This window comes from Sminthopsis crassicaudata, chromosome 1 (genome assembly GCF_048593235.1).
Source record: "Sminthopsis crassicaudata isolate SCR6 chromosome 1, ASM4859323v1, whole genome shotgun sequence".
NCBI lineage: Eukaryota > Metazoa > Chordata > Mammalia > Dasyuromorphia > Dasyuridae > Sminthopsis > Sminthopsis crassicaudata.
In genome coordinates this window covers 471,485,852-471,509,098 of record NC_133617.1, presented here as the reverse complement: position 1 = coordinate 471,509,098, position 23,247 = coordinate 471,485,852, and the positions used below count along the sequence as shown (strand labels likewise).

Sequence of the window (23,247 nt, the reverse complement as noted above, 5' to 3'; positions counted from 1 at the left end):
AAACAAAAGCTCACACTCTGTCTCCATCCCTCAGCCCATTTGCCATAACCCCGAGGGCCACATAAACGTCCTCAGCGGCTGCATCTGGCTGGCGGGCCATAGTTTGAGAACCCCTGGCCTAGAGCATTAAGAGGTTAAGTTTCTTGTTTATGATCCCACAGACATAGCATTACTCATACTATGTCATTTATTAATGATGAAAATGAATACCCTTTAATTAATGAACACTCTTGTTTTGGGCCTGTTTTAGTGAGAACACTTTTCTTGTTCCATGGTTTATCTTTTTAATTTTTGATTTTCCCTGATGGCAGTATTTTAATTTCTCTTGGAATAGTTGCAAATGGGGGCAGCTAGGTGGCGCAGTGGATAGAGCACCAGCCTTGCATTCAGGAGGTCCCGAGTTCAAATTTGGTCTCAGACACTTAACACTTCCTAACTGTGTGACTCTGGGCAAGTCACTTCTTAACCCCAGCCTCAGGAAAAAAAAATAGTTGCAAAAAAAGGCTACAAAACTATATATCCGAAGAGTTCTGAAAATCCTATTTCCTCATTCTATTCTATGAAGTCTTTTAAGACTATTCCAGCCAAAAGGCATTTTTACTCCCCTATGGTTTCAATAATATTTCTCTAGTATTCTTTTGTATTTTAGTTATGTTTCCCCTCCCAAACTGATTAATTTTTTTTTTTTTGACCAGGTAAAAGATTATAATTTAGCCTTAATCATTGATTGGGTATTGCCTCAGTCAGACTGGGACAAAGATTTTAATTAATTTAAAAAGGTCAGGGACTTCCACTGCATCCAGGGTCATCTCCAGCCACTGGGCCTAGATGGCTCCAGAGAAAAAGTGAGGGTGGTGACTTTGCACAGCCTTCCCATATTGAAGTCCAACTCATTTGTACATCACTGCAGGTCATAGCTTATCTTCTTCAAGAATGAAGGACAGACAACAATAACCACAAAATCTTTTCAACAGAATTATAAACTCCCTAAGGACAGGGGGACCTTATCTTATATTTCTGTTTATAGTTACCATAAAATTAACAAGGTAATAAAGTATTAAGTACAGTCTCAAGAAAACTTGATAGATTAATTACACCCAATTCCTTCCAACAAGGGAAATAACTATTTTACCTGATCTTTTTGGATCTTTCTCTAGGTGGAAGCCACCTGTAAACAGCATTTCAGCCTCTCTTGCCAAGAGTGTGTGCCTCGGTTCATCCTGTATTCCATCATATTCACCTCCTTCATCATAATCTGTCGTGTTTAATGCAGTGTCATACCAATGTAGGGCCTCCTGCCAGTCTTGTGCTCTAGGGGATGAGATAGAAACAAAAGAGGAATATTTATCTAAGTAGTAGAGGGAGAGAATTATAAAAGAGAGGAGGTATAGGTCAAAGTTGGTGGATGATGGGAACAAGATCCAAGAGGATAAAATGGTACTCGATAAACAATTCTAAAACTTTTTAGTCTCAGGCTCTTTTTACACTCTTAAAATTTCTGAGAACTTTTCCAAACACCTTTTGTTTATATAGGTTATCTTTTTTTTTTAATAGTATATCTTTTTATATAGTATATTTAATATATTAGAAAATAAAATAAAATTTAAAAATATTTAAATATAATAAACTTGTTACATATTATCATAAGTGACATATTTTATTCCCATTTTCTAAAACAAGTAAATTTAATGAGAAGAGCAGCAATTTTTACTTTTTGGGGGGAGCAAATCTCTCTAATGTCTACTTAGTAGAAGAAAAGTGATTCTCATTTCTGCTTCATTCAATTGTTTGAGTATATTATTTTGGTTGAAGTATTTAAAGAAAATCTGGGCTCACAGAGATAATGTAGTTGGAAAAGGAAAGGAAAGTGTGTTTTATCAGCAAATCACCTTAGTATTATTATGAAAACAGTTTTGACATTGTGGACCACTGAAAGGGTCTCAGGGATTCCTAGGGTCTTTGTACCTTGTTTTAAGAAGCTCTAGGCTACAGCCAAACCTAAGGCGACGGAATACAAAATGGAGAATTGTAAAATATTGCACATGGATTGGCAAAATCAACTTCCTAAGTACAAGATAGAGAGCTGGAGACAGAGAAGCTATTCTGAAAAAGATCTGGAAAAAAGTCTCAGTGGACTTTGAACTTAATATAAGTCAATAGTGTGATATAGTAAATCAAACAATCTAATGCCAATTTGGAATATATTAAGAGAGCACAGCTTCCAGAATAAGGGATGTAGTAGTGTCCTTGTACTCTCCCCCTATTCAATCTCATCTGCATTATTGTGTTTCATTCTGAGCACTATGATTTAAAAAAAAATTTTATCTTTAAGAAAGATAAAATAGAGAATGACCAAAAGTAGTTAACCAGGATTGTGTCAAAGCCTTGAGGATATGATCTAGGAATCAGCTGAAGGAATGAGGCATGTTTAATATGTTCAAGGGAGAACATGATAGCTGTCTTGACAAGTATTGGCAGGGCTGGCATGGGGAGAAGAGATTAAACTATTTTGAGTTTAATCCTTAGTTTGAGTTTTGCTTCAGAGGGCAGCACCAGGAGCCATAGATGGAATTTGTAAAGAAGCTGACTTACATGTGGCATTAATAAAAACTTCCTAACAATTACAGCTGTTCAAAACTGGCATAAGCTTCCTTAGAAAGTGGAAACTTTGTCTTTCTTGGAAGTCTTCAAGCAGAGATTGGACGATTACTTATAAGATATGTTATAGTGAAAATCAACTACTATTATGTTATTTTTTATTTTTAAAGCTTTTTATTTTCAAAACATATGCATAGTTTTCAACATTCACCCTTGCAAAACCTTGTATTCCAAATGTTTCTCTCTCCCTTCTCCTTCCCCCTCCCCTAGGCCAAGTAATCCAGTATATGTTAAACATGTGCAATTCTTCTATACATATTTCCACAATTAACATGCTGCACAAAAAAAAAAAAAAAAAAAAAAAAAAAAATCAGATCCAAAAAGGAAAAAAAAAAATGAGAAAGAAAACAAAATGCAAGCAAACAACAACAACAAAGGTGAAAATACATGTGATCCCCACTCAGTGACTACAGTCTATCTGGGTGCAAGACCACTGGAACTGGCCCATCAGAATTGATCATCACATAATTTTGTTGTTGAATAGCTGTTATTATTCTAGCATATAAGACTCCTGATTCCTCTGGTACTCCATTTGCCTTGATTCCTTTGGAAATTGGCTGGTATTTTTTAGAGAGAGCAAGGGGGAGTCACTCCTTTCTGCTAGAAACTGAGATGGAGACTTGTTCATTGAACTGGAGTATTTCTCAGTATTACTCCTTTTTCTACTCTACTCATCAATCCTTTGCAATCTGGGATTTGACCTCATTACTCACTGAAACTGCTGTCTCTCAAGTTACCAAGCCTCCTCTCCTGCTGAATACTCTTTTTACTCTGGTTTTCATGACATCACTTGGCTCTCCTCGTATTGATTTGATTACTTCTTCTAAGTCTCCTATGCTGGATCTGGGGTGTGTGTGTGTGTGTGTGTGTGTGTGCAAATTTTAAAAATGTGTAAATAAAATGTACAGGCAGGGGAGTAATGTGTAATTCATTTGACAAGACAGGATGGGATAAGGCTGTGAAAGACTTTAAATGCCCAATAGAAAGGTTCAATTCTTGTTCTAGAGTCAATAGGGAGGCAGTATATGGAATTTATTGGAAAGAGAAGTGACATGGTCAGATCTGTGCTTACTCTTGGTGATTACACACACACACACACACACACACACACACACACACAGAATGTATGTAATGTATGGAGCACAGGAGGGTAAATAGGTAAAGTGAAGAGAGTGCCAGGTCTGGAATGAGGAAGACTCATCTTACTGAATTCACATCTGGCCTCAGACACTTCCTTGCTGTGTGACTCTGAGGCAAGTCATTTAACCCCATTTGCCTCAGTTTCCTCTTCTGTAAAATGAGGTGGAGAAGGAAGAGGAGAACCATTTCAATGTCTGCTTAAAAAAAAAAAAAAATCCTAAATGGAGTCATGGAGATTTGGACCTGGTTGAAAAATGACTAAACACACAACTATGGATAGATCCCCAAGCTCTGTTTTGATTTCTTTCTCTCTGCTCTCAGTGAACTCATCAGCTCCCATGGATGTAGCTTTCATCATTATGCAGATGGATCTGAAGTTGCATTTATGCAATCAGGTGCCAAATCTTCCTTTTGTGCTCCATTACATATCTTCCATCCTACTCCTTCCCACTGCTCCCATAGCCACCACCAAGAATAAAGCACAGATCTGACCAGGTCACTTCCCTCTCCAATAGATTCCACATTCTTCCTCCCTACTGACTCCGGAACAAGATTTGAACCTTTTTATTGGGCATTTAAAGTCTTTCATACAACCTGGTCCCATTCTGTCTTGTCAGATTCATTACACATTACTCCCCCGCCCGTACATTACCCATTGAGCCAAAATGGACTTCTCTGTCCTTTGTCCAGCCTTCCCCCTACCCTCTTAGGTCAATTGCTAGAACAGAGGTGTCAAACAGAATGTAGCCTGAATCAAATTAAAATGTAACTGAGAAGTACTTAACAAAATAAATAGAAACAGAATATAATATTAATTTGTGGTTTTCTATATCAATATGTAATCCTGAGGAATCCCATTCTTTTTGAATCTGACATAACAGTTTTAGAGATTGCCCTTTCTTATCTCACACTGCTAGTGCCTTCCCTCACTAATTACTTTGTACTTTATGTACAGAATTACATATTCTCCCATAGAATATAAGCTTCCTGGGAGGAGACACTGGGATTTTTTGGCTTTTATTTCGGAAATACCTAGCACAAAACTTGAATTACTGATAGATCTGAATGATCAATTGTCTCTCCTAATGGGTAGTAGGAACAATTAGTCTAGGTTTGGTAGAAGAGGAAACCACATTTCTACTCCTCTACTCCTCTGTGGGCTTTAATGGAGCCTTTTGGGGAAAAGAGGTTGAACAATTAAGCTGGAGCTGCAAAAGCCCCAACTTCTATCTCATTTCCTCCATTCCATTCCTTATCCTAATTAGCAAAGGAAAAAGACTGTCTACTCTTACTTGACTGAATTAAAGATTTCCTCAGTGTGTGAGAAATTTTAGCCTCCAAAGGCATTTAGCCAAGACCATTCTGGAAGAAACAAGAGGAAAACCAGGTGTTAGGCAGACAGAGTGGCTTTCCTGGGCTTCCAGAATGCCTTACACTCCAACAGCAGGGTAAAACAGTTGTCCCCTTGGCTCGATTCCCAGTGAAAGTCTGCCTCACCATTTAAAAATACAAAATCAAAGCCCCCACCTACAAGTGTGGTTTATGAGCTAATTAAGAGCTCCAACTACTTTATAAACCACTCTTCGCCCCTTCCCTCAAGTGTGGGAAACCGGAACAAAGGGGCTACAACTCTAATTCGTGTAATCTTGGGAAAGTAATTTTTACCTTTCTGTTTCTCCCTCTCAAATTTGAGCACTTTGGACTAGTCTTTTTGACTCTAAAATTCTAAGGTTCTCTTTGCTAGCATATCATTCTATCTCCAGACACAAATGTTTTCACTTGCTATTTGTTTCCCAGCCTGGAAGTAATGTTCTCTCTCCTTATCTCTGCTCCTAGATTCCTTCAAGTTTCAGATAAATTCCTACCTTCTCTAAGGTTTTTCCAATTCTCCTTAATTTTAATTTTAGAACTACTCTCCATTTTATCTTGAACATATCTTCTTAGCACATAGTTATATGCATGGTCTCCTCCTCCAAACTATGTGGAAGGAAGGACCCTTTTATTTATTTATTTGTGGTATTCTCTTAGTACAGTGCCTGACTCATATATAGTAGATGCTAAGTAAATGCCAGTTATCATACATAACCCTGTACTTCCAAAACTCAGCCATCCCCTAACATTAACAAGTTAAAAAATGGAGACCACCTTTCTAAAACATTTCTGAATTAATTCAGAGGAAATAAATGAAACCAGTAAAACAAGATACACAATGACTGCAACAATGTAAGTGAAAAGAACAACAAAAATAATGTATAATTTTATAAGGATTAAACTTTGAAGACATGAAGGACTACTGGTAGAGAAGATTGCAAATATGCAATGACTATTACATGTATGACTAAAGATATATGACTAATGTGGAAATATGTTTAACATGCTTGTACCAGTATAAGCTATATCAAATGTCTTGCTGTCTTGGGAGGGAAGAAAGAAAAAGAAAAAAATTGGAAATCAAAATTTTAAAAAAGTAAATGTTGAAAACTATCTTTACATGTTATTGGAAAAAATAAAATAACTATTAAGTGGGAAAAAGACTGTTGATGGATTAATTAGTTTTGTTGAACTGTTTTTTCAATCTTTTTATTCTTTGTCACAAGGGATGGTTTGATAGAGGCATATATGGAAATGAAAATTATGTAAAAACAAAAGATAATAGTAAAAAAAAAAAAGTTTTAACACATTCAAACTTACCTTCCCTATCAGGAATGTTCTGCCTTAAAGTCCTCACTGTACGCTATAAAGAATTTGGAATCAAGGACACTTTGGACTTTTCTCTGCTTTTTTTAAACCTGATCCTGAAGGCACATACTTGAAAATATCTTTTTTAAAAGTTTAACTGATGACTTTAAAGCATATTATTGTTGTTCCCCTACACTGCTTTCCCTGCCAATGAGAACTAGTCCTTGTAACGAAGAAGCCCAGTTAAACAAATCAGATAAATTAACATGTCTGAAAGCATGGGTCTTAATCTGAACAGTCTACCACTCATCTACCAAAACTGGGGACACCTTTCTGTGAAGATGCCAAAATAAATGAGGCCATGAAAGAATCTACTAACTATAGACATTACCCCATCTATACATCATGTTGATCAGAATCCAACATAATTAAGTAATTTTAATTAAGCACATTTTACTGGAAATACAGTTGATTCTTTCCATTTAAATTGCATCATAGGGGCAGCTAGGTGGTACAGCAGACACTGGGTCTGGAGTCAGGAGGGTTAGGGTTAGAGTTGTTCCAAAATTAAAATTAAGGAGAATGTGAACTTAGGCACTTAGTATCTGTGTGATTCTGGACAAATCATTTAATCACAACTGCTCTTCATCCCCTTCTCCCCCAAAAAAGATTTTTATATTACATTGTTTCACTATCATTTCTCTGGAGTTAAGATTGGTCAATGTATTAATCTGAGTTCTAAGATATTTTAATGAAAATAGGTTTCTCATCTCCCAATTCATTCATTCTCTCAGGCATTTAAATGAACCCATATTATAACTTTCCTGCCTACTTTAGTTTAGTAGGGAGTAGAGCAAGAAGAAAGAGCTAAGACTACAGCTTCGTTCCCTAATGGCTCAGGTTTTTAAAATTTTGTTATTTTGTAGTAGACAGTAACTGTCTGTTAGTAAATGTTTAAAAAGAGGATGGACCATTCTGATGGACATAGCTCTTTTCAACAGCGAGGTGATTCATGCCAGTTCCAATGGTCTCTTGAGCCATCTGCACCCAGACACAACATGTATTTTCACTTTTTTTGTTGTTGTTGTTTGCTTGCATTTTGTTTTCTTTCTCATTTTTTTCCTTTCTGATCTTTCTTGTGCAGCATGTTAGTTATGGAAATATGTATAAAAGAAATGCGCATGTTTAACATATACTAAACTACTTGCTGTCTGGGGGGGTGAGGAGAAGACAGAGAGAAACAAATCTGGAACACAAGGTTTTGCAAGGGTAAATGTTGAAAACTATGCATATATTTCTGAAAATAAAATTTTTTTAAAAAAACAAGAAGAGGGGGTGGAGAAAAAAGGTAAAAAGGGGAAGGAATATATCCATGATACACTTTTAAGTTTAATCTGCACTAGTAACATTCATTTAATCATTTTTTCAAATCTATACAGTTAACAGAATAATAAATCAAGCCCTGATTTATAGCTTTTACTGATTTCCAAGGTATAAATACAATTAAAATTTTAATCACTGGCTTTTGAGACTGAGTATTAACTGGCTTCAGTATACCATGGTGAAAGTGTCTGTGAATATATAGCTACAATAAAAAGAATTATAAATGTATAATTGTATGTACATATCTGTTTATGTATATGTGTATGTGTTTACATCTCTGAGGGAAAGAGAATACATATATCAGTGCAAATTCATCATCCATTACTACAAATATAACTTTAGGACATCTGCTCAGCTGATGGGTGCACAACAGCATAAAGTTCTGTCAACAATCACAACTGTATGAGCTATATAAAAACTAGGTGTATTACAAGAGGAATGAACATGCATGTGGAACTGAAAGAATCCACAATCCATACAGAAGTTTGCATTTTTGTAACAGCAGAACAAAGGAAAGAGGAGATACCAGAAATTCCTTCTAAATGGACATGAAGGGGAAAGGTGCAGTAAAGTGGGATAAAAGGACAACTCCTCCTGAAGGTAAGGAACAAGGTATGGCAAAAACCTCATTCTTTTTCCTTGGGAACTGCTAACCTATGAAAATAGAATGGTCTGCTTATCTATAGAGGTCCTAGCTGCACAAAGAGTTTCTCAGGCTAGTACAGATTGACTGGCACCTGTATTGACTCCACAAAACACACAGGGAATGCATCTAGGGATGAAAACAACATATTATGTTAGTTCAGTGGGGGCTTCGTGCTTGACATCTTCAAGATCACCTGCATACTCTGGGTCCAGTGTTTTTGGAAAATGTAACAACTCAAAAAGACAAATTCAGGAGACCCCTTAACATAATACTAATTCCTAGTGACCATACATATATCCCAGGCTCCATTATCACAAACAGGAGATCCCACTGACTTCAAAGCAAAATTCTCTTTCTCTCTCTTTTTTTTTAAACTCAGAGAAAATTCAGATCTAGAATCCAGGTCTCTCAATTCTCAGTTCAATGGGGATGAGGTTTATATTGCAGGGTTTGTAACCAGAAAAATAAATGTAAGTTGTAATTACCTGTCAGAGCTGAGGTTCAGTCCTGTGTCATAGGCTCTTGCCACAAGAATCATAGAATGACGGTCACCTGCTTCTGCAGCCTTCAATAAGTAATCAAATCCTTTTGTTCTGTTCTCCTCCGACTCCTATTAAACACACCCAAAATATAATTTATGTGTATGTATATCTCTATGATCTTTCCTTCTCACTATCTATCATGCTTTAAGATGAAACTTCTGATATCACTTAAACTTCCCAGATCAGTTAAGATGACAGGAAAAGAAAATGATAAATGTTGGAGAGGATGTAGGAAAACTGTATGTTACTGGTGGAGTTGTGAACTGATCCAACCATCCTGGAGAACAATTTGGAACTATGCCCAAAGGGCTATAAAACTGCATATACTTTGATACAGCAGTTTCTCTCCGGTTCTGTATCCCAAAGAGATCATAAAAAGGAAAAGGACCCACATGTGCAAAAATGTTTCTGGCAGCCCTCTTTGTGGTGACAAGGAACTGGAAAGTGGATGCCCATCAACTAGAGAATGGCTTAATAAGTTATGGTATATGAATGTTATGGAACATTATTGTGCTATAGGAAACGACCAGCAGGATGATTTCAGAGAGGTCTGGAGAGACTTATATGAACTGAAGCTAAGTGAAATGAGCAGGACCAGGAGATCATTATGCATGGCAACAAGAAGACTATACAATGGTCAATTCTGATGGACTTGGCTCTTTCTCACAATGAAGTGATTCAGGCCAATTCCAATAGATTTGTGATGGAAAGAGCCACCTACACCCAGAGAAAGGTCTGTGAAGTCTGAATATGGATTGAAGCACAGTATTTTTACCTTTTTTGTTGTTTGATTTTTCCCCTTTTTGATCTGATTTTTCTTGTGCAACATGATAAATGTGGAAATATTTAGAAGAACTGCACATTTTTAACCTATGTTGGATTTTGCTGTCTAGGGAAGGGGTGGAGGGAGAAAACTTTGAGTCACAAGGAACAAAAGCTATCTTCAAAATTTTTTTTAAAAATAAAATTTTCCTTTTCCCCCCACTCCCCCCCAAAAAAGAAAAAAAAAGAAACAAACATCTGTGAATCTTACAGATCAAACTTTTTTAAAAAACTAAATTCCATAAACATTATTAGTCATTCTAAGCATTGGACTTGGGAGTAGGAAAGACTTGAATTTGAATCTTGTCTCAGGAACTTGCTAGCTATGTGGCTCTGAGTAAACTATTTATTTTTATAAGCCTCAGTTTTTTCATTTATAAAATGAAAGAGTATATGCTTCATGGCTTCTAAGAACTCTTTCTTTATATAAATTTATGATATTATGATCTCCAATGTGCAATGATGAACACTGATGATAATTTCCTTGCTAAAGCTATTATGGATACATATCTGGAAGAGCAGGACCCCTCTTCTTGTGATATGTCTATTTTGGTGATTCTATTAGGCAGGGAGCATGGCAATCTCAGCCTGTTACTAAGACAAAAAAGAGAAGAATGTGAAGATAAGGTGTGAAAATGGAGGAGTATATTTGAGAAGAAACTTGTCAAATTCAAGTGATCAGACTTCCCTCAGCACAAACAGAATTAACAGTGATTTTCCACACCCAGCATCCGACCTTGGCTGACAAAATGATGATCTCATGCTGCCAAAGCTGTCATCCCTCTTTCTCACTCAGAGCTCCTCTGCCAAAAGGATTTAACTACATGCAGTGCTTCAGAAGCCAGGCAATCTCCATGACTTCATGGAGAGAAACACAAGATATAAATCCTCCTACTTTCCTTCTAAAGCTACCTTCCAGCTACTCTGCATTTATTATTTTTTATCCTCAACAGTACTTTATTTTTCCAAATACATGTAAAAATAGTTTTCAAAATTCATTTTTGTAGGACTTTGTATTCCCAATTTTTCTTCCTCCTTCCTTTCCAAGATAGCAAGCAATCTAATATAGGATTAAATATATGCAATCCTTTTAAGCATATTTCCATATTTGTCATGTTGTGAAAGAAAAATCAAAGCAAAGGGAAAAAACAATGAGAAACAAATAAAAAAGATGAAAGTACTATACTTTGCTCCACATTCAATCTCCATAGTTCTTTCTCTGGATTCTGCATTTATCTTGTATATACTGATTCACATATGTGTTGTATCTCTATTATAATATAAGCACCTTAAAGACAGGGTTTGTTCTTGCCTTTTTCCCTTCCTCTGAATCCTCAATGTGTGGCACATAATAAATACTTAATAAATGCTTGATGATTTATTGATTCATAAGGCACTTACTAGTAGTAAGGGAGATTGGAAATTGTATTCATTTTTTTCCTATGTGTTCATTAGGATGTTGTCTGGATGAACGCCACAGTTATTTTTCAGGCAAACCACAGTATATTGTGTTTCCCCAATCAGTATGCCAAGACATATTGGTCTTCAGAAATCTTACCTGGTGATGCATCAACTAGTTAGGTTTTTCCTTACAACTCTACTTTTGGCTTCCCTGGCAACACATTTTTAGTCAATAAAAACTATACTTTCCCTAGGCAAATCAAGAAATTTTCAGGCATGCTGCACAATGCAAAAGGCTTCTGAGAAGCAAGACCAACAGTGGTGATTATTACTTTTTTTTGGTTTTTAACACACCTAATCCCAGAGGAGAAACAGTCCCTCCCATTCAATCATCTTCCATGTCCCCAGGCTGAGAGTGTGTTGCACTACTCAAAAGTTAGGAGAAAACTGCCTTCAGATCCTGCCTTTGACATTTAAACAATTGTGGTTTTAATTCCTCAGCTGATAAATGGGCAAAGTATGTGAATAGAAAGTTTTTAGAAGAAGAAATTAGTTATCTATAATGAAAAAAATGCTCTAAATCACTACTAAATAAGTGAAAAATTAAAATAAGTCTGAGGTACCATCTCACACCTATCAGGTTAGCTAACATGATAGGAAAAAAAAAGAAAAGAAAAATGCTGGATGTGGGAAATTGGGGACTCTAATGCATTGTTGGTGGAGTTAACTGATCCAACCATCCCTTTTTTTTTTTTTTTTTTTTGGCTAAATATGTGCAATTCTTTTAATCATATTTTCATATTTATTATGCTTTATAGCTGTATTAGATCAAAAGGGGAAAAAAACACAGGGAAGTAAAAAAAAATACCAACAAGCAAGCAAACCAACAACAATAATAAAAAGGTGAAAATACTATGTTTTGGTCCATGTTTAGTCTCTATAGTTTTCTCTTTGGATTTAAATGGCATTTTCTTTCCTTTTTTTTTTTTTTCTTTCTTTCTTTCTTTTTTTTTTTGCAACCAGAATAACCTTTTTTTCTGAGTTTAATTTAACAAAGACTAATTATACAGAGTAGTCAATTCAGGCTGAGAAAGGGGAGATACAACCAAAATAAGAGAAAGTTCAACAACTATCGACCTGGAAAAGAATTAAATAAAAGATTTCCCAAAATCCAAATGAGAGCTGACAACTTGATCAAATCTATTTCAAGGGAAAAAATAAGACATGTGAGTCAATGAACTGATTATCAAAAAAATAAATTGAAGCAGGGATAAGTCGGTTACTTCATGATCTTCAATGAGGAAGCTATCCTAATAATGGATAAGACTAACTATGGAGAAGAGATAGGGTACCCAGTCTAAATTAAAGACTGGCTTGATTCTGAAACTATATAATGCTGGCCAAAAATGTTATTGACTTTGATAGAATAATATCTTAATGAATTTTTTAAAAAATAATTTAGGCAACTAACATAAAGCAGTGAAACACAATTCTATTTTTAATTGTTCTGCAAATGACATTTTCCATCAAAAGTGTATTGGAATTGCTTTGAATCATCTCACTGTTGAAAAAAAGCCAAGTCTATCATAGTTGATCATGACAATTTTTTCTTGTTGCTGTGTACAGTTTTCTCTTGGTTCTTCCCACTTCTTATATGAACTTAGCATCAGTTCATATAAGTCTTTCTAGGCTTTTCTGAAATTAGCCTGCTCTTCATTTCTTACAGAACAGCAATATTCTATTACATTTATTTAGCATAACTTATCCAGCCATTCCCCAACTGATGGTCATCCACTCAATTTCCAGTTCCTTGACACTACAAAAAGGATCCAACTACTCTGAGGAACAATTTGGAACTAACCTAAAGAACTATAAAACTGTCCATATGCTTTGATCCAGTAAGCGTATCTCAAAGAGAACAAAGAAAAGGGAAACGTACCTATTTGAATAAAGGTAATTAATTATAGTAGCTCTTTTTGTGTTGGCAAAGAATTGGAAATTGAAGGAATGCCCGAATATATTTTGGTATGTAATTGTGATGGAATACTATTATGCTTTAAGAAAGGATGAGCAGGATGGTTTCAGAAAAATCTGCAAACACTTATATGAACTGATATAAAGTGACATGAACAGAACCAAGAGAGTACTATATCCAATAACAATATAGTAAAAAGGATGAACTGTGAAAGACTGAGCTAGTCTGATCAATACAATAATCTAAGACAATTCTAAAAGACCTTGTGTGAAAAATGCTATCTATCCCCTGAAAGAAAATTGCTGGAACTCTGAATGTAGAGTGAAACATACCTTTTTACTTTATTTTTATTGTGTTCTTTCATAATGGGGTTAATAGGGAAATATGTTTTGCATTCTTCATATGTAGAATCAATAGAAAATTGTCTCAAAGAAGAGGAAGGGGTAGAAGGGAGGAAAAGGATTTAGAACTCAAAATTTTTTTTAAAAGGGTATTAAAAGTTGTGGGGTTTTTGCACATAATTAGGAAATATTTAATGAAATAAATAGAAGTAATGAAAATTTAAAAAATATTTGTGGCTTTACAAAATCACAGTCTTTGCCCCCTGCGGCAATTGGGGTTAAGTGACTTGCCCAGGGTCACACAGCCAGGAAGTGTTAAGTGTCTGTGACCAGATTTGAACTCCCGTCCTCTTGAATTCAAGGCTGGTGCTCTATCCACTGCTCCACCTAGCTGCCCCTCAAGTCATAGCTTTTTAACCTCAGTTTCGTTATGTATAAAATAAGGACCACTTCATTTGGATTGTACAGTGTGGTTGTGAGATAATGCATTTTGCAAATCTTCAAGTGCTATATAATTGTTATCTATTATCATTATTGCTGCTGCTGTTATTTCCTATCAGAAATTGTCTTATCAATATTCAGGCCTAGTATGGCTGTACATGACCTCCTATGAACCCTGCCATACCTGGAGGGAGTTGAAGCTAGTGAGTCTCTTGAGCTCTAGAGGTCTGAGATGCTGTGAGAAAAGTCAATCAGGTATATATACTATCTTTGGCACTAATATAGTGAGTCCCTGGAAGGGGAGAAAGGGAGAGAAAAACAATACTTGGGATGCCTAAAAAGGGCTAAATTAGCCCAGGATGAAAGTAAAACAGGTCAAAGCAACCATGCTATTAATCGGTGGGATTGGGCTGAAGAATGACTGGGGTATTCTCAGTCTAGGTCAAACAGGGAGACTGAATCTCCAAAAATAATCAACGAAGAAGACATTCATAGACGTGACCCTGCCACCCATAATCCAATGGGACTGTTTTCACAGCAACATTCAGGAATCATCCGCTTGGTCCTGGCCTTCTTACCTGTAAGGAGACATCAGCCAGGATGTGGTGGGGGAGCTGGGAGTACATGAGCCCGAGCCCCACAATGGCCTCCAGCTCCCCCAGATCTGCTGCATGCTCCAGATGGAAGACAGCAGACTCTTGATCCCAGGGCTGGTCCTTCTCACAAAAGCGTCCCCCTTCATGGTAACGCACCATAGCCAGGTGAACCTGCCACAGAGACCACAATGTCAATTCAAAGGGCCTGAGGAGGCAGCTTGACAGCTGCATCTAATAAGGCAACTCATGTCTACCAAGAGAGCACGTAGAAGGCGACCTGCAAGAGGAAATGATTAGCAAAGGAGCGGTGTGAGTCTTTAGAGAAATTATTTATGATCAGAGAAGTGCTGGATGGGCAAATTCCCTTTGGTGTGATGCAAAAGACTTTTTCCCCCTTTTTTTTCCTTTTCTCTCAAATGCACATCACCAATACCTTCCCCAAAATGGACTTCCCGATTTTCTTTTCAAGGTCCAGATCATTAAGTCTCTGCATTTCCACAGCAACACAGGATGGCCGCTGGAGGTGAAGCCTGGCAGAGTTATAGAGATTCCATTTCTCCACACTGACCTAGAAGAAGAGAATGTAATAATACAACATTTACCTTTGAAAGAGGAGAGATGCTTAGGGAGTTAATGCATTTCACCTTCATCCCACTGGTGAATACTCAGCACAGAAGACACTGCTGTACAAACACTCTGGGGTTAGTATTAGGAAAAGGCAAGCACTTAGGGCTGTTGCAGACTTACACCACTCCATTTCTAATCACCTTTAACCAGCCACTATAGCTGACATGGAAAAAGATGGAACATTTTAGCAACTGACAAAAACACCTGGCAATCCTGAAAGCAGCCACTGTATAAAAAGATTTGGGACAAGGACCAATCAGGGAGCAGCTCCAAAAAAAACAACTAAGTTTTCTCAATTCTATAATCACTGTTGACTTTCAGTCAATTCCTCTTGTATTCCTGTTTTAAAAATAATAAATAAACTACTACCATAAAGGCAATAGCAATAAAACAACAAAATTGTCAAATCTGTCTTCAAGGTAATGGGTTCAATTGAAATTAATCCCATTTTTTGGCCACTGTTGGCCTAGTGGTTAAAAAAAACAAACAAACAAAAAACAAGATAGACTTGAAAGAAAAATGGGGTTTATGATTTAAGCCAACAAATTGGAGAGGCCAAGTTTTAGAATAGAGCCAGCCCACTAAGTTGGGTTAGGTGCAAAAAGTAGAAAGCAACTTAGGAAATTTAAATCTCAGGATGGGATCCCTGCAGATTTAAAAATATAACTTATGGAAGATGAAGTTTATTTTTCACTATTCTCCTACACAAACTCTCCACTGGTCTATTTACTACCTCTCAAAGATGCCTTTGTTCACAATATTTTCCCCATCTGGATTATCCTCACTACCCATTCCTCAAAATCTACCTCTCCTCCTTTTTCTACCAAAGTTGGAAACCATCTTTAACTCCTCTGAGCTCCCATAGTTCTTAAGTATTTAGTGTCCAATACTGTTATCTTTTCATATATCTAATCTCCCCAACTAGACTTTATCCTCCTTGAAGACAGCAAAGATTTCACTATTTGCATCCTTCACAGAACCTTCTCTGCATGCATATCGTCTCAATAAATACTTATTACAATATCCTTTCATCAAGAAAAAGAACCTATGGGGGGAAAAAAAATGGACTGAGAGATGCCCCTGTAAATCAGAGAATGCCAGTTATGTGAACGGGAATAGCCAGTGGATAACCACAGCTGACATTTAGCAGCTTCCATTTTACAAAGCACTTTTACACACAGGACAAAAAGCAATGCCTTATGAAGAAATAATGTTATTTACCCTTCCATAACTGCCCAGACTATCTTCATCAGATTCATACTGTTTCCGGTTGCCATTTGAATGGGCCTAGATAAAGACAAAGCTTTAGATGATTCAAACTTTTTATTTCTTCTCTTCCACCTACCTCCCACCCTCAATGTTTACCTTGACCGAGAAATGGATAAACCATCCATGACTGAAGCTTATTTATAGGAGCCAAAAGCCATGCCTTTTAGTTCTTTCCATCCCCCAAAGAAACCAGATTAGCTGGTTCTTTTTCTGAATGACCTCTGGGTAAATGACATTTATTACTTGATCCAGGGCGGACATTCTGTTATTGTTTTAACTCACATTCATAATTCCAAGGTCAGATCTTGGAAGCCAGGCTCTCCTAATGATACTGCTTTCAAGATGGCAGCCATTTGTGGACAAAGCCCAGTCACCAAGATGCCTTTGGAGTTGTAATGAGAAGCTAGTAGAGCCTACCTAGGCTTGCCTATTCGATCTGGAGGGGACTGCCTTTTCCTTCTCCAGCTCATTTTACAGATGAGGAAACTGAGGCAGACATGGTTAAGTGATCTGACCAATGTTTAAGCGTCTGAGGACAGATTTGAACTCAGGAAGCTAAGTCTTCTTGACTCCATGACTCCACTGCAACTTGCTGTCTGATTCTGGGTGGGCTCAACTGCAAAAGAAAGGGTATAGAGACCTCTAAGGTCCCTCTTCTAGCTCTAGACCGCTGAGCTTATTATCTAGTCCAGGTTCAAAAAAACCCAAATTTCACATATATGTATGTATGTGTATTTCACATCTATGTATGTATGTGTGTGCATATGTAAACACAGGTATATAAGTACACATACTTAGATATACACATACATGTATACATGTGCGCACACACATACATATACGCATGTAAAGCAACAATTTTTAAAGATTTGAGGACTCTGATCAATTCAATGATCAACCATAATGCCAAAGGACTATAGAACAATGAAAAAGGCTACCTCCCTCTTGATGGAGAGGTGAATGACAAAATATACAGAATGAGACATATTTTTGGACATGGCCAAGGCAAGAATTTGTTTTGTTTGATTTTATATTTGTTATGAGTTTGTTTTTTTCTTTTTTTAGTGAAGTTGGGGGAAATGGGAAAGAAAGAAAAATAAATATTTAATAAATGAAAAAAATTAAAAAATAATATCAATGTATTTGGAGATGTTAGTTTTAAGTGGTGTTTAAATTCAAAATATATTAAAGTAAAAGAAAGAGTAATACAGTTTCTTCATTTTACAAGTGGAAACTGAGGCCTAAAGATAAGTGATTTCTAGTTTCTATAGTCTGTTCTCTAGTTGCAACATAAAATTTGACTTTTACATGGGACAAAAACATCTCCCCCCCCTCCATAAGATCTCACTCTTTTTAATTTCCTGACAAAAGAGAAAGCAATAAAGATGTTAGAAAATAAAGGGGCCGGATATCAACAACTTTTATTGAGACATACACACACACACACTTCCTACTTTTTCTCCCAGATTCTTATTCATTCCTGGGACTCAAACCTCATATTCTTACGGCCAGAAGAGAATCTCAGAGACTACTGTCAAAGCCATTTTTATAAGTTAAAAAGCTTGGCTTGAGGTGTACTGATGGAATGGCAGTTTGTTTTCCTCTCCCTCAAACTTGTTATTTTCCTGCTGCTTCTCCATCTTCTCAGACCTCATGCTTCAAACACAAATCATAGACTCCCGGGTATCTTAACTTGAGTCAGCAATAGATTTCAGAAGGGAATGGGCCAGAGAACTAACTCTCAAATAAATGGTGCCTTTCCTAGTCTCTACCCAAAATGAGCTTAATAGAAAATTATAATTATGAGAGAAGGGGGTTAGTGCTTGGTGAGAGGAGTACTTGTCCAGGGAGGCTCTGATTAATGATGGAGACATCCCATCTTTATTTTTATTTATTTATTTTTATCTATTTTTTTTGTTTTTGTTTTTTTTGTTTTTGGACATCCCATCTTTAAAAGGAGACATCTCATTTTTTTTTTTTTTTTTTAAAAAGGGGGAATATCCTCCATTTGTTCATGTTGTTTCTTCCAAAGGGGGAAAGTTTCTAGGTTAAGAAAGGCACATCAATAGAGTTACCCAATCTTTTAGGAAATGGAAAAACTTCTGAGAACAGTTACCGATTCCTATCTGTCCATAGGATAGGAAAGAAATATCAATCCATGTGGCAACAGGGGATTTATAATTCCACCCCCCAACAAGCTTCCTTACCCTGTCTCGAGCATCTATGTCTTCCAGTTCATTCCTCTTTTCACTTGGGTATCCACTGTCCCCACCATTCTCAGAATCCTGTGGAGACAGGGTAGCACCAATGCTCGTGGGAATCACAGAATGGAAATCCAGGAAGTACCCAAGAGCTTTGAGCAGGTTTAGCATTACATGTCTCCTCTTGCTTTATTCAAGGAATTTGTAACACCTTTATCCAATAAGGGTGTTTTTGCCCATTTTACAGATCAAGAAACCAAGGCAAGTAGAAAGGATACAAAAGATTCTTTCTTACCTTTATCCAAGTCATATGATACAGAAAGAGTTGAGAAAAAAAAATATGGAAGCCCTGGCAATGTGTTCATTTTCAACTTTATACTATGTGTCAGAGAAACCTGGGAGGACTCATATGAACTGATACAGAGTGGAGTGAAAATGAATAAGAATAATTTATATCATAACAGCAACATTATAAAGACAATGAATTTTGAACACAATGACCAATCACAAATACAGAGGTCTCATGATGAAACATATTACCCACTTCCTAAGATAGAAGTGACAGACTTAGAATACACATTAAAACATATCTATTTTTTGATATGGTCTGTGTAGGAATTTGTTTTACTTCATATTTTTTTCCTCTGCCTAAGATGCCATTTATATTATAATAGGGACATGCAACGTGATAATAAATAATAAAAGACAACAAATAAACAAATGGTCCTGCCTCTATCCTCTAGAAGACCCTGAATTGACAAAGCAATTCATTTTTATAAATTTAGAACAAAAAACAAAACAAAAATCATGTAATTGGTCAGTTTTACAGAGGTGAGAGATTATGGTTGGTTATCTTAAAGAAACTGGGTATAGCTCCTACATGGTATAAAAACCTTCTATTTCTATTTCTAAGGAATGTTTTTAAAAATTGTTTTAATAACAGCTTTTTACTTTCAAAATACATGCAGAGATAGTTTTCAACATTCACCCTTGCAAAACTTTGTGTTCCAAATTTTTTCCCCTCCGGTTCCCCCATCCTCCTCCCCTTGATGACAGAAATACTGATGATTTACGTGGATTGATTTTATATCCTGCAACTTTGCTAAAGCTGTTAATTGTTTCTAGTAGTTTTTCAGTTGATTCTCTAGGATTCTCTAAGAATTCTATCACATGCATTTATGATATCATCACAAAATCTGCAAAGAGTGATAATTCTATTTCCTCATTATCTACCCTAATTCCTTCAATTTCTTTTTCTTCTCTTACTGATAAATCGAACATTTCTAATACAATATTGAATAGTAATGGTGATAGTGGGCAACCTTGTTTTACCCCTAATCTTACTGAGAATGCTTCTAGTTTATCCCCATTACATATGATGTCTGCTGATGGTTTTAGATAGATGCTACTTATCATTTTAAGGGAAATTCCACTTATTCCTAGGCTCTCTATTGTTTTTCATAGAAATAGATGTATTTTGTCAAATGCTTTTTCTGTATCTATTGATATATTCATATGATTTCTGTTAATTTAGTTATTGATATAGCTTGACTACATTTTGTAATGGGATTTCATGTATTTATTTTTTCTTTCTCAATTGGGGAAGGATGGGAAGATAGGAGGTGGGAAAGAAAGAATATAGATCTGAAAAGAAAAGTTAATTACCTCCATCCTAACATCCTATGTGTTTTGTATGGGTCTGTGTATATTATGGACTATGTATGTAGGTATGCTTGATAACTCCATGTACTCCAATTGTTACTGTACAGTCATACTGATGACTGGGATCACAGCATGGCATTTTCACTCTTTTAATTGCCATTTGTTTTCTTTCTCATTTTTTCCCCTTTTGATCTGATTTTTCCTGTTAAAATATGTCTAGAAGGATTGTACATGTTTAACCCATAATGGATTACCTGCTATCTACAGGAGGTAGGAGGTCGGGAAGGAGGGAGAAAAATTTGGAACACAAGGTTTTGCAATGGTGAATGTTGAAAACTACCTTTGCATGCATTTTGAAAAATAAAAAGCTATTATAAATTTGAAAAAAAAAAGAAAATTATCAAACAAATTAAAAAAGAAAATTGTTAAACAATAACTGAATAACCATGTATGAATCTTATATGTTAAAAAAAACTGCTATTAATTTGAAGCATATTACCAATTCAGATCCGTAGCCCTTTTCTAATAGCTTAATTCTCCCTTCCTGGCTATATACAGAATATAATAAATCTGCCTTACAGGAAAATAAAAGAACAATAAAAATCCTTCCTTCACCATTTCTGTAAGAATTTGAGGTGAGCCACCTCCCTTTCTGACATTTATGATCCCTGTCCCCCTCCACCACACACAGACAAAGAAAGTCAAATATACATATACATTAATGGAACATTTATATTAAAAACTGACTTTTCAGGCTCAGTTTGGAGACCTAGGCTGACCAATTTTGCATCTGAAGAGTTATAATCTGGTTCTTGATTCACTTAGTTGTTTGCCAAGTGGTCATACTCACTCGACGGTTATCCAGGTGTTCATGATCTTTGTGTCCCAGGTTATCAACCTCACTGAATTGTGGCCAGTCTAAAAAGGGAAGAGTGAATGAATGAGTGAAAAAGCATTTATTATGTGTTTTCTATGGGCAAAACACTGTGATAAGTGATATATACAAATACAAATATAGATATACAAATAGAGAAGAGAATTTCTGTTGCTCTCATGGGAATTATAAAAGGAGAAAAATTAGAAGGATTTCATCTTCAAGTTATATAGAAAAAGCCCAGGGGTCTTTCCAATGACAAGTAACTGAAATTAAGCTTCCTACAGATTCTCCCAAAGAATTTGTATTTATTTATCTTCATTCATTTATTTACCATGCCTAGTAAATTTATTTATTTATTTTTAATAATGATAGTAGTATCCTAAAATAATTTTAATTTATAAATCATATTGGGAGAGAAAAATCAGAATAAATGGGAAAAACCATGGGAGAGATTAAAAACAAAACAAAAAAAAAAAAAAAAAACAGAAAAAAGAAGTGAACGTAACGTGTTAATTTACATTCAGTTTCCATAGTTCTTTTTCTGAATAGAGATGGCATTTTCTATCCAAAGTCTATTGGGATTGTTTTGGATTCCAAAGAATTTTTAAACCATAATGATTCTTAACAGATTAAGATTGAAAATGAAAGGGAGTTTGGTGTAGTAGAGAAAGGACTGGCTTTAGAGTCAGAGAGACCCGGCTTCCAGTGCTGCCTCTGATATAAGTGAGCTGTGGAGTCATTCATCCTCTTAGTGTTTCAAGCAATTCACTAAAACTAAGTTATAGAGGAGATGGCAATCTTCATTAGGGACTCCACTAATTTTCACACCAGTTCTTACTCCATTGAAATCACAGTTCTTATTATCTCCCCAAAGCATTCCATCTCCCAAGTCTTTAGACACTGAAGGAGTATAAAAAAGAAAATATCAGAGAACAGAAAACTCATTATCTGCAAAAGGGTAAATAAATGGGACATAACAGCTAAAGAATGTTTCATAGTCAGTAATGACTAGCCAATATCTGAATCTTATCTTGAAAACAGGACAAAAATAAAATTGCTTTAACATTCCAACATGGGGAATTCAAATTAAGTTTTAGAAGATCACAGAATCATTTAATTTTCTTTTGACTTCAGCTTCCCTATATGTAAAATGGGAATTATAGCAGCACCAAGGTTTTTGCAAGCTCAAATGAGATACTGTTCAGGGCATTCCAAAATTTTTATTGTGGTTTTAAACTATACTAGCTTACACTTTTGGGATCTTGAATATAAATTTTTTTTGCAAATCTTAAAACACTATAGATACCAGCTTTTATTATTATCATATCATATCTAGCCTTATTCTTATTCATAGGAGTTTAAAAATATTTGATCACATAATAATTAAACAAAATCTTCATGATTCATTTAGAACAGTCCTGGGCACTTCATATCCAAACCATCCTCATTGCCTAGCAACCCCCAAAACACAGGCAGAGTCAGAAGTGAGACTTACGGAGATGGTCTATTCTCTGGCTGTGTGGTGTAAATGAAGGAGAGGAAGGGAGGGAATCAAATGTCATGTCGCTCATATTTTCATCTCCAGAGTTCTCTGAAAGACGGGAAAGCAGTGGTGGACGGCTCCCTGAGAAGGTCCTCACCCTTGGACTGCCACACTTTTCCTCTGTGCCCCGCACAAGGGTCTGGGCTGATTGCTTGGCAAGAATGTCAAGAAGAAAATAAATATCACATACAAAATTGGAAATACCCTCAAGGTCTTTCCCCTATACCACTAAACTCCCTATCAGTTGATATCTCTCTTTGTTCCCTGTTACTGGATACAAATGACAAATCTAAAATCAATTTATTCCTGGCTTCTAGAAAAGACCCCAAATTAATTTTCTGTGTGTTCCTTGGAGTTTCATAGCAAATACTTTTCAACCACCATAGCCCCAGTATGTCTTATTCAGAAAAAGAGGTATATCACCTTTATTATCCTAACAGAATG

At 36.0% G+C, this 23,247-nt stretch overlaps 1 protein-coding gene across 4 annotated transcripts in view; it reads right to left on the bottom strand.

The window, feature by feature from the left end:
- Positions 1 to 23,247, bottom strand: part of EEF2K (eukaryotic elongation factor 2 kinase) — a 73,766-nt gene that overhangs the window by 5,922 nt on the left and 44,597 nt on the right. For 3 of the 4 annotated variants that reach the window (XM_074281026.1, XM_074281025.1, XM_074281027.1), the window contains exons 10-17: positions 22,756 to 22,954; positions 21,234 to 21,301; positions 18,728 to 18,805; positions 16,473 to 16,538; positions 15,058 to 15,192; positions 14,607 to 14,795; positions 8,992 to 9,116; positions 1,133 to 1,311 (exon numbers count right to left, since the gene is read on the bottom strand). In XM_074281026.1, coding sequence (XP_074137127.1) covers positions 1,133 to 1,311; positions 8,992 to 9,116; positions 14,607 to 14,795; positions 15,058 to 15,192; positions 16,473 to 16,538; positions 18,728 to 18,805; positions 21,234 to 21,301; positions 22,756 to 22,954 — 1,039 coding nt within the window. The remainder of the gene's footprint in view (positions 1 to 1,132; positions 1,312 to 8,991; positions 9,117 to 14,606; positions 14,796 to 15,057; positions 15,193 to 16,472; positions 16,539 to 18,727; positions 18,806 to 21,233; positions 21,302 to 22,755; positions 22,955 to 23,247) is intronic. The other variant, XM_074281028.1, reaches the window with a different exon arrangement.